The 12,194-nt window shown below is 37.4% G+C and overlaps 1 protein-coding gene across 1 annotated transcript in view; it reads left to right on the top strand.

The window, feature by feature from the left end:
• The window catches only part of kif21a (kinesin family member 21A), a 101,385-nt gene extending 96,002 nt beyond the window's left edge, over positions 1 to 5,383 (top strand). The window contains exons 31-36 of the mRNA XM_042334817.1: positions 25 to 205; positions 1,108 to 1,272; positions 1,726 to 1,843; positions 2,039 to 2,209; positions 3,824 to 4,023; positions 4,149 to 5,383. Coding sequence (XP_042190751.1) covers positions 25 to 205; positions 1,108 to 1,272; positions 1,726 to 1,843; positions 2,039 to 2,209; positions 3,824 to 4,023; positions 4,149 to 4,242 — 929 coding nt within the window. The 3' untranslated portion in view covers positions 4,243 to 5,383. The remainder of the gene's footprint in view (positions 1 to 24; positions 206 to 1,107; positions 1,273 to 1,725; positions 1,844 to 2,038; positions 2,210 to 3,823; positions 4,024 to 4,148) is intronic.
• The last annotated feature ends 6,811 nt before the right edge of the window (positions 5,384 to 12,194 follow it).

Consider the following 12,194-nt stretch of genomic DNA (forward strand, 5'->3'; position numbering starts at 1 on the left):
ATGTTCATTCTGTTAACTTAACAGATCGGACTTGTAAAGTATGGAATCTAGTAACTGGACAAGAAATCATGTCACTCGGTGGACATCCCAATAATGTGGTGTCTGTTAAATACTGCAGTTATTCGAGTTTGGTATTTTCTGTCTCTACATCTTATATTAAAGTGTGGGATATCAGAGATTCCGCCAAATGTATTCGAACATTGACGTAAGTAATTATTCTTACATTTTCTTATTATGAAGATTTGTAATGTATAAGGGTTTGAAATTATTTCAAATGTGTTTTTAATGTGTTAAATGTGCTGGGGATATGTTCAATACTAAATGTATTTTATTTTATTGTTAGCATCTTGAAAAACAGGCTATTCAGCCAACCCAGCCTACTCCTTCTACGATTGACACGAAATGTACCCTTTCATTTACTTAATACATTCTATTAAGGAAGTGAAAACTCTGCTTAGATAATTCCAAAATTGAAAACTCATTAAGCAACTTGTTCTTCATCCTGCAAAACAGTCGAAATGTTTTTTTTCCCCTCTACCCGCCCTCCCCAACCCCACAGCACAGCAAATTATCCCGTGAACTATTTGTAAAGGAGGCACGTATATAACTGATGTATGTATCTTAGGTTCTAGACGACTGAATATAGCTTATTTAGTTTACATTTGTAATAAACAATTCACAATTGCCACAATGTCAGGTTTGAATAAAATATTTTTTTCCCTGAATATTATACATATTCAAGCAAATAAATCTTTAAGAACTTATTTTTTTTGCCCTTTATTGGTCAACTAGTTGAGTGAATCAACTAGTTAAGACCCATCTCAAGACCCTGCTCTTTGACTGTGCTTTCGATCTTCCTGCTTCTCCCCCGCCCGCCCTCCACCCTCCCTCACCCTGACCCCAGCTCGGGTCCGTAACTCTATCTGTCCAGCACCTTGGGACGTCCTCCTGACATGAAAGGCGTTTTACAAATGTAATTTTGTTGTTGTTGTTGAATCAACTTTTGTATTAAGATCATTAGCAACACTATTTTTTCTAAATTAACAAGTAGAATGTCTATTGTATACAGTACATAACACGAATGACAGATTTGTTGTCGATTATCAGTTCAACAGGCCAAGTGTCAATGGGAGATGCATGTTCAAGTACAAAAAATAGGACCGTCACCATCCCACCTGGAGAAAATCAGATAAATCAAATTGCCTTGAACCCCACAGGAATGTTCTTGTATGCTGCATCTGGCAACTCTGTGCGAATGTGGGATCTCAAAAGGTATGCATTTTCCATAAGCAAAAACTTTTTTTTAGCCTATTCCCGGCAAAAGTTTTATCTCCTCTAAATAAATTTGAATCAAAATTTTCTTAAAAAAAACAAACCTCAATATTCAGATGAAGATTTGCTAATCGAAGAGTCATTGCTATGATTTTATATTATCATTTATCATATTAAATTAATGAAATGTAACAGTCAAATGCTTAAATTATTTTTTTTTAAATCTAGGTTTGTTTTAATATTGTGAACAAATTTATCAGAGGTCTAGTTGGTGACTAGCTTGTTCTAGCGGTTGATTTCGGGCAATATTTGGACATGGTCTCCTGCAGATTACACAAATGTTCACTTTAATCAGGGCCAAACATATGAATGGTATTTGTAAACACTTCATTTTTATGGCAGTGGTATGTATGCATTTACAATGATCAGATGAACTATATTTTTATTTTCAAGGTTTCAATCTACCGGAAAACTGACTGGTCATTTAGGCCCAGTTATGTGCCTTACAGTGGACCAGACTGCAAATGGACAAGATCTAATTATTACTGGGTCCAAAGATCATTACATAAAGGTATTTTTTGGTCCACATTTGGCTGTAAACAATTTGGAAATTATTTTTGGCTATATTTGGTGAAAGTACATGAAATTATTTTGACATATCCTATATTTATAATGTTACATATCTAAACATAATTGTCTAGAAGTAGCAGCAAAGAAATATTAGACTGTTATTTAAAATGTCTAATTCTTTCCCCCTTGCATTTAGATGTTTGATGTTACTGAAGGTGCTATTGGAACTGTAAGCCCCACCTACAACTTTGAGCCACCACATTATGATGGTATTGAATCATTAACAGTTTTGGGTGACAGTTTGTTCAGTGGGTCTAGAGATAATGGGATAAAAAAATGGGACATGGCCCAACAAGAACTTCTTCAGGTATGTATATTTGAAAATCAGTATTTTTAGTGTTAATATTCTTTTTTATATATAACTCTAGAACATTACGAAACAGAAATGGGTTATTTAGCCCACCTTTCTGCCTGGAGGGTTTCTCCATATGAGCTACCTGAAGCTGTCGCTTCTGAGCGATGATTCCACAGGTATCTTCTGGTATCTCATCCAAGAGGATAGTTAGTACCTGTGAGCCTTGATTTTTGGCCCCCTGCTTCTCCTCATTTACATGCTCCCTCTGGGCGATGTCATCGCAGGCATGGGGTAAGCTTCCACATGTATGCGAATGACATACATCTACTTCTCCTCAAACAGCTGCGACTCCAGGTCCTCTGATGCTCTGTCAGCTTGCCTGTCAGACATCAAGGCCTTGATGAGTGCAATCTTCCTGCAGCTGAACTTCGACAAAACGCCATACTCCTTGGTACCTGTCATCATCTTCTCTCCTGCGACTCTGACTTCCTCACCCTCCGTGGCCTTTCCGTAAGACTTACCAAATATGTATGTAACCTGGGTGTGACGTTCGACCCCTTCCCCCCACATCCAGTCCCTAACCAAGACCACTTTCCTACACCTCCATTGCATTGCCTGCCTTCAACCATACCTCACCTCCAAGGCAGGTGAAACTTGTCCAAGCATTCATTACCACCCACCTCGACTATTCAAATGGCCCCCTCACCAGTCTCCCCAGCTCCACTGCCCACAAACTACAACTGATTCAGAACTCTGCCACTCGTATTCTCACCCACACTAAACTCCGCACCCCCATCACACAGTCCATCACACTATATCACCACCACACCCGGCTCCACTTCCTATCCCAGAGCTGATCGATTTCAAGATCTTCACACTCGTCTACAAATCCATTCATGTCCTGGCACCTCCCAACCTTTCTGACCTGTTTTCTCCCTACTCTACTATCCACTGTCTCTGACCACTTGTTTGTCCCTCCACAATTGGGGACTGCGTTTTCAGCCAGTACACGCACAGAACTCTCACCCCCAATCCTTCTGCCTTGTCACCTCCTCTTAGATCAAGACTGAAGACCTTCCTCTTCGACCATGCTTACAGTCACCTCCTCCCTCCCCCTAGCTCACCATCAGGCTCCACCATTGTTAAATGCCCCGAGACCCTGTTCTGGATTCTTGCTGCCTAGAATTGCCAGCAAGTTTTTTGACCATGGAGTATGTCATGGTGAAGCCCAATTCTGTTCACACTTGGAAAGCATTGCTATTTTATGTTAAAATATAAAATAATTGCATTTTCTAAATTGGGTTAGAATTTATTTTGATGTACTTGTTCAATTGTTTAGACTGTTTTGATCTTTTTAACACTATCCAGAAAATAAATCATTATTTGCCCAACTCTTTTTTTAAAAACCTGAATGGCCCTGTTATTCACACTTTGCTTTTATTCAATTCAGTGGTCAAATTTTTTTAAATGTAACATGTAAAATACCTATGGTTGCAGTAAGTACTTCAGAAGCATCTACACTTTAGAAGCACATTCAATTATAAATGTATGGGTTATTAAATTACATTTTTGAAAGTTATATGCGTTTCAAATTCAAAAGTTTAAAGATCTTTTCTATTGTTTTAGCAAGTTCCAAATGCCCACAAGGACTGGGTGTGTGCTTTGGGAATTGTACCTGGCCATCAAATTCTTCTTAGTGGCTGCAGAGGTGGCATTCTTAAGGTCTGGAAAGTGGATAGCTTTTCACCACTTGGGGAGATGAGGGGGCATGATAGCCCTATCAATGCCATTTGTACCAACTCTACCCATAGCTTTACTGCATCAGAGTGAGTATGGAACAATGGCTTTCAAAATGTGATGATGACACTGTTAATAAATTGCTAAATCTCATTCTGCAATCTCATTCAAAAGTTAGTTTTTAAAAATTATTTTCTCTTAAAAAATTTCATAGCGACCAAACTGTGAGGATTTGGCGTGCACGAAGATCGACAGATGGACAGATGTTGGATACTGCAGACACAACTGATGAAGTCCACAGCAGCTGAACGTACGTGCAGTAGAAGACATCAAGAATATACTGGCATTGGCTGATAGCACTCCAAGCACTTTGTGGTTGTTGAGTGAACTGTTCTAACTGGGTTGAAGATAAACTGGAATACATACCACAGCTGCAGATTTTCATTTGCTCCAACCATTCAAATCCATGCTATTGTCAAGCCATTTTCTTGAACAGGGAGNAAAAAAAGTAATGAAAATACAATGCATGACTGCAGCCTTTAGTGTGTGAATAACTTGTGATAGTCTTTTCAGTATAAAGAGCTCTTATATTAAGTGTATTCAGTCTTCAGTAGCTTTCAGCACAGCAAGGAAGTATATTTAAAAACAGCACGCAGAACAAATCATAATCCTCAACAGCTAATGAGAGTTGCAATGTATGTAAAGTCTGGTATTGTGCTAAAAGGNTTTTTGCAGGTTTAATATACTCTGCAATAGTACCCCTCATTGTTGTTTGTTCTTGTGTATGATGCAATTTTCTGATTAATTTATGACTGTTACATCATTATAAAGAGTGAACATAGCTTTGTCCATGTTCTCTACAGTATTCATGGTCTGTTACTCAATAGTTATGACTGAATTTGTCCAGAATGTGTGTGTGTGTTGTCATGTTGTATTGTTATTATGTTGTGTCACTCACTGCTGTCCTCTTCTCAGACCATGTAGTGTCAATCCATTGAACTGTTTTTTGGGGATAAGAGGAAATGACCATTGTAATTGAATGGATAAAAGTGCTGCTATTAACAGTGTGAAATGTATGTACATTTAGATTTAAAGACTAAAATTAAATAGACAGTTTCACCTGGAGTGGAAATACATTGTATATAGAAAGGTGTGCAAAAAAGAAATGATTTTCATTGTGCCTGGTTGATTTCCAGATGCTCTGGAATGTAGATAATTAAATGGGGATATATTTTATTTAGTTTTAGACTTTGAATGATTAATTTTACTAAAAAGCTTCAGAAGGTTTTATGTAAATAATCCTCTAAAATTGGATTCTTTTAGGTTTTCCTTGATTGTTTCTGAAAGGTTGCTTGTATACAAATAGCCCAATAAAATGTGTGCTGACCTGCAAATTAGGTTTTATTTTATAATTCTAGGAGCGTAGTGTGAAATAAATGAAAAAATTAACACCTGTGTGGATTCAAATGACATTGAAAATCATGTTTAACTGCAAGTAATATGTATACATTAGAACATAAATTATGAAATGCACAATATCATTTTGGCAATCTGAAATCAACAACAAATCTGATATTTAATCAATGAGCAGAGGATAAAATGCACATATCCATTGCATACATATTCAACAGGTTGGTCTGATTTATATTTGTGTCTACCTCCTTTCCCTCCACTTCTCTCTGATCCCAACCCACAGCTCAGATGCAAACCACTCATTTGGTGCTTTGGGACATTTCCCCTGACTGAAAGGCAATATATAAATGCAATTTGTTGTTGAAATAATTACTTGGACAATGCATTTACAGATGCTTTATGATATCCAGGCAATCAAATGCATACACCAAGCAGAAAACAATTTGGGCTCTGTTTCTTAATCATCATTTTGAAATGTTTTAAATCATTGTTTAAATATTAACTAAAGTTTCTCTGACAATCTATTAGATAAAGGTACTGAAGTGGTAGGCCAGACACATCAGCAAGTTGCAAGTTTGAATTATATTTTGAGTAAGCTGATCTCAGCTTGGGCAACACTTGATATATATAAATTGTGTGTGAGGACAGTTTGGCTGTGATGCTCTGTGCAGTCATATGGCTTGCCAACAGTCAAGGCTTGCGTTGGAAGCATGAATATTTTGACAAATACCCCAATAGAATGACATTCTGAGGCCTTCAGCAAAAAGGAAGGAACACTGGAAGAGTTATCAATTATGTATTAACATCTTTCAGAGGCCACCTATGTAACACCCTGTCGTATTGGACAAGCTGACCATTTGCGGGAATATGAATGAATTGAATGTTAATCTTAACATTAAAACCCATCATTAAAACCCATCAGCACTATTATGGAGTGAACCCTTTGTACAAGTAAGTGTGTCATGTACAGATGTTTGTGCATTCTACATACAGAATTTTGATAATTATAGGTAAGAGATAATAGATTGTTGATTAGTTAGATACTGTAGTTCATCCTTTGGAACAGGAATGTAATTGAAACCCCTCATAACAGTATAAATGTGACCTGTTAAATTGAGTAATGTATTCTAGCCTGAAAGAAGCTAGTGGTATAGAAAATGAGATCCAATATCAGATACAAAAGGGTCAAGCCAAATTTCAAGCATCCAATAATTGCCCTGAGGTATTGAGGCAATGTTGATCCGGTACTGCAGTGTGTTTAGGCCGAGTAAAGGAAGAGCCTCCTTGTACTGATAAATAGTTCTAACTGGTGCTATCCCAAGATGATCCCGTGCAACGTACTGTGAAAGTCCAATCTCCTGTTCAACATGGGCTACAATTGACCTTGAATAAAACAAGAAGATTACATTTGTATAGCGCCTTTCACGTCAGGAGGACGTCCCAATATATCAGAAATATATTGAAAACAATATATTCTGCTCATGCTTATACCACAAATTTGTCATTAATGATTAAATAAATTATTTTCTATGTTTTCTCTAATAGTGGGAATTATTCTTAGGGTTGAAGATTCATTAATATTCTCCATTTTATAATAATCTTTGCTTTTTGATATCACATTATTGATATCTCAAGTCCCTCACAGGATTTACTGTAAGGTGTGGTGCCTAGCCAATTTGTGCATAGCGGTATCCTACAAACAGCCATGAAGCGAATAACACCACCAACAAACTACATTTGTATAGCGCCTTTCACGTTAGGAGGACGTCCCAAAGTGCTGGACAAATGTTATCTGAGAAATTGCTGGCCAGGCATCAGAAAATACTTTCTTTTTTCAAATAATGCCATGGGATCTTTAATGTCCATTTGATAGTGTTTATGTCGTAATTGATGTGTGACGTGAAATTTTATCCAAGGATGAGCTTAGTCGGCAAATGCACTGCCCAGCATGGATTTAAGTTTGATTCCTGATAGTTAGTTGATTTCACCTGGCAGGAAAAAAACAATTCCCTGGGCAAAACCCTACGTGAATTAAAAGATTTAAATTTGTAAAATTACAATTGCAGTCAACTGCCATGAACTGTCATAACAGAAGTGACCTAAATGTTTAAATACTAAGCTCTGGCTTGTTGTTACTGGCGACATAAGAATGTAGACTTTGAAAAAGAAATTCCTCATGCTATTAAGTGCAGTGATTTTGCCGATGTGTGCTAACATAAGCTGAATGCCTCTTTTCCATTCATTTTTGAAGAGTTGCAATGATTTCATCCAAGTTTCTGTATAAATAACTTATGTAAATAAGGTTCCTTCTTACTGGACCTTTAAAAGAAAAATCTTAGTTTTAGAATTACCAAATAGAATTCATAACAATTCAAATATAACCTCAAAACATTCCTGAGAAAATCATGGCAGAAATCCACTACAATTTCAGCACGTTCTAGTTGTAAGCATTCCAGTTGCACAGTATATTGGTATGTTAAATCTGTGGAGTTATGGGATCCAGTTTTCTCTTATAGTTTCCACTATGAATTCCTAATATCAAGAGGATCATCTTAGGGAAAAATCAAGGGTAAAGAAAATGCTTCCAAGAGAAAATAAATTTCTCGGTGAAATAAACTTTTTTTTACACATTTCCTTAAATATTCCTAGTTTGTTGCAGTTGGGGAGGCAGCAATCGCCTAAAATAGTAGGGGAGAATAGAACAGCACATGTACTATAGTGATGGGAGTGAGAATCTGATTAGAAAACTGATGCAGACTGTGATTGACTATTGCACCCAAATTTTACCAGTTTGTGCAAAACATAATTGCGTGACTTTCTTTGTGAAAATGTTGTGACAGAATTCAAAATTTAGTTAAATGAGCAATGAAGAGCAATCAATGTCCTATATTTCTTTGCATTTTCGTGAATGCAAGGTGACCACATGTCCCAGATGAACAAAATGACCCAGTTTTGCTGACTCTGTCCCAGAATCTGGATAATTCTCTAAGAACAGTCTCGCATTCTAGATTTTGTTCATATTCTGTATCCATCTCTCTTCATTTTCCAGTTGGTTGGTTCCAGTTTCCATTTCATTTTTACCTCATTTTGTCCTGATTTTATGCTATGTTAAATAATATAATAATAACCCTGGCATTTGATATAGCGCCTTATCACGTCTTCGAGACTTAAATATTCCATATATATTTACATAAATATATATGTAAATACAAGCAAATATTCTACTTGATAGACTTTTGTGGAGCAATATTTCCAAAATGTGAAGAGTATTTCTCTGAGCTAAGACACATAGCAGATTGGGTCAAGGTTACCACTCTATTTGTTTCTGATAACAGTATGTTTAAGAAAGTCAGCTGGAAGGCACAAAATGTATTAGAATTGGAGAGCAATATATCTGTTCCACCACATTTCTTCTGGGGAAATGATAGTTCACAAAGAATGTACAGCAAGGAAACAGGTCTCTCAGTCAACTAGTCCATGATGGTGTTCATATTCCACATGAGTCTTCACCCATTCCTTTCTCCCTCCCATGCTCTTTTTTTCCCCTCGTGTGAAGGTCTAACTTCCTTTTGAATTCATCAATACTATTTGATTCAACCACCACTTCAGCCAGTGAGCTCCACAATCACACTACCCTCATTGTGCAGTACTTCCTCCTAAACTCTCTTAGCTCAAAGCTCCCTCATGAGACTTGAACCCACAACATTTGAGATACAAAAGTGAGAGTGCTACCAAATGAAACCTAACTTAGCTGAGACTCCATTGTAACAGAATATACATTGAGGCAAAGAGTTGAAGAGATCCCTTGATGGAGTTTTTTTTTATATTTTTCTCAAATATATTCCTAGTTATCAAAGATGCAAATATCAATGTAAGAGTACATACAAATATTTCACCCACAAAATATGCAGTCAATTCACTTTACAGTATATTCTGTGAAGTGGTTTGGGATGTCTAGAAGACGTGGAAAAGCGCTATATCAAATACAAGAATTATATTTATTATTATACAAGACCAAAGTTGGAGAAGTGGATACCTCCAAAGGCCTTACAAACAAACCTGGGTACAAATTGGTTCCAATCATTGTATATTTAATTTGAGGGAGGTTAGATTGGTCGGTTGTTGCATTTACCTTCCCCTTTCTCCTGGTTTGTTTTGCCTTTACCTGACTGACCAGGCATCAGACCAAATTGTTTTCAGACATTTCTCGTTCTACTTTGTAACTGTACACTAAACAGTGTTGAGATCGGCTCGAAGGTACCAATCTTCAGAAGCGTATTTGTTATTCTTTGTACTGATTCAGCAGTTTGGCAGAGCTGCTCGGACAGGGAATCTGTGTGGGATGTCCGTGGGTACAAATCCCCACAGCACCACTCTGTGGCGCACTGTATTGGAGAGCTCTCACAGTTTAACTAAAAAAGAGAAAACCTATTTATCCAACCAGAATCCTTAATAAACTACTTTTAAAAGGAAGTGGGTGTGAATAGCAGTTTGTCAGCAGCGCAGCTTTTAAAGTACATCAGAGCCAACCCAACATTACATACTTCATCAATTATTTCTTCCTGACTGAGGAGTAGAGTAGTTAAGAGAAGATGGACAGCGGGAGATGGGAGAGGAACTTCCCGAAGTTACTCGGGAATGGCATTATGCCCGAAATGTTCTCAATACTGATTAATGCACCAAGGAACAGGGAGTAAAGATCAGTTTTCTCTCTCTCTCTCTCTCTCTCTGTGAATCGCTTCCAGCAGTACAGGGTGAGCAGAAAGAAGGCTTTTCTTGCCGCGTTTCTGTCCATATTAAGATTGTGCTCCTCTCTCTCTCTCTCTCTCTCTCCCCTTCACACACGGCCGCAGTTGGATGACTCCTCGGTTCTCTCTGTAGATATCATTCCCTCAGATACTCAGTGACACTGTCACCTAAATAACTCCACTGCTCGGATTTTGCAGAAAGAATTTGTCCATTGACATTGACATAGGTTTATATATGGCTTCATTGCTAGAAAAAATACCCTAATTTTAAGCACTTGATGTTTTAATGCGATGGTAGAATAATGTATTAAACGTGTGCGATAGGAATTGGTTATCCTTCCAGCAAAACCTCGGCTCTAAATTGAAATCGCGATTGCTCTGAGTCTTTTATTTAATGCAAGTGCATTTGTTACAAACGACTGATTATTTTTTGGAACACGAACATTGCTTTGATTACTCAATAAATCATACCACGTTTCAACCAGTGGCCGGCGCTCAAACCCCATCAACATGACATTTCTTTACCGTTCTCAATCTTCTCGCTTTTTCGAGTCTCCTATGAGTGACTCGCCCCATAGTTTACTGCACTTTTCAATTCATGTCTGGTTGAATCTGGTAGAAGTGTTGTTTAAAATAAAGCTCATCGCTATCTTGCCTTTTAACCTTAAAGAAAGGAATAATTGAGAAGTTGCTGGGAACACTCAGCATTTCTATAGAGAAAGGAAAGTGAGTCAACCTTTCGGGTCCACGACCCTTGGTCAGAATAGTTGAGTAGGTTTTGACTATTGCAGTTTCACTTTGCAAACATTATTGAGTTGCAAGTAGTGTATTAAATACAAGGTATTTCAATTTACAGAAAAAAACATTCAATTTGCCATTGATAACATTTAACATTAACATTTCACTGCATATTTACTGTATAATTATTCAATAAATGAATATTGTGCATTCTATATTCCATGCTGATGCCATCACACGAGTCATTTTATAAATTACTATTGGTATGAACAACATTTATCAAATTAAAGGCCTTGACAATTAATAATCTGCACAGCAATCCCGTGGTGAACTGAAAGTTGAGGACACAAACAAGTAGATATAATAATAATCCTTGCATTTGATATAGCGCTTTTCACGTCTTCTCGACATCTCAGAACATTTCACAGAATATACTGTAAAGTGAATTGACTGTATATTTTTGGGTGAAACGCAGCAGCCAATTGTGCACAGCAATGTCCTACAAACAGTCGGGGATTGAAGTTACCAATCTATTATTGTTTTTTTCTTGAGGGATTATTATCAGGCGTGTGGAGTATGGAAACGTGCCCAAGGTTTCACCCTGCCGGGAATCGAACCCAGGTCTCTCGCTTGCGAGGGGAGTGCTCTAAACACTGAGCTTCTGGACTCCACATATAGAAAACATTTTACATTACGCAAAGCGACAATAATGAGCATTTATTTTGCACTTGATTCTGCTTTTGATTTAATCTACAAAAAACATTTTATTGTAGAATTTCATCAAACATCTGGACCAAGATCTACATTGAAAATTAAATTTGCATTGTCTTTACACAATTAGGATCGTACATTATAGAAAATGGGTGGTAATAACGAGGTTGATATTTCAGAAAGTAACAACTATTATGTTTTGATTCACTGATTCTCCCCAAATTATTACAATATTGATATATTTTTTAAATGATAATTTACCAGTGGGCGTGACTGGACATCAACTTTCAACCAGTCAATCCACATGAACAACGAGCATTAGTAGCTGTAGCTCCAGGTAACCCTTTTATGGAGAGGTGGAGGGTTAAGTATCCCCAAGAAGGATAGTCAACAGTCGGTCATTTGACAACTGACAGCATTCACAAGATGAATGGCAGGTACCAGGAACTTCCTGGTGAGTGGCATAGTGGCATGAAATGTGCGAGAGCATTGCCACCATCTTCTTCGGGAAACGTGTCCACAGACACGTCCTTAGTTCCCTCGCCATTGAGCAATGGTTCCATCAGTTGGAGGTGCAGAGTTTGAGCAGCAGTTGCCTAACTGTCTGCAAACCAATCAAAGTGGATACCGAGCATTGTATATATGAAAGT

Source organism: Callorhinchus milii, unplaced genomic scaffold (genome assembly GCF_018977255.1).
Source record: "Callorhinchus milii isolate IMCB2004 unplaced genomic scaffold, IMCB_Cmil_1.0 Scaffold5, whole genome shotgun sequence".
Lineage (NCBI taxonomy): Eukaryota > Metazoa > Chordata > Chondrichthyes > Chimaeriformes > Callorhinchidae > Callorhinchus > Callorhinchus milii.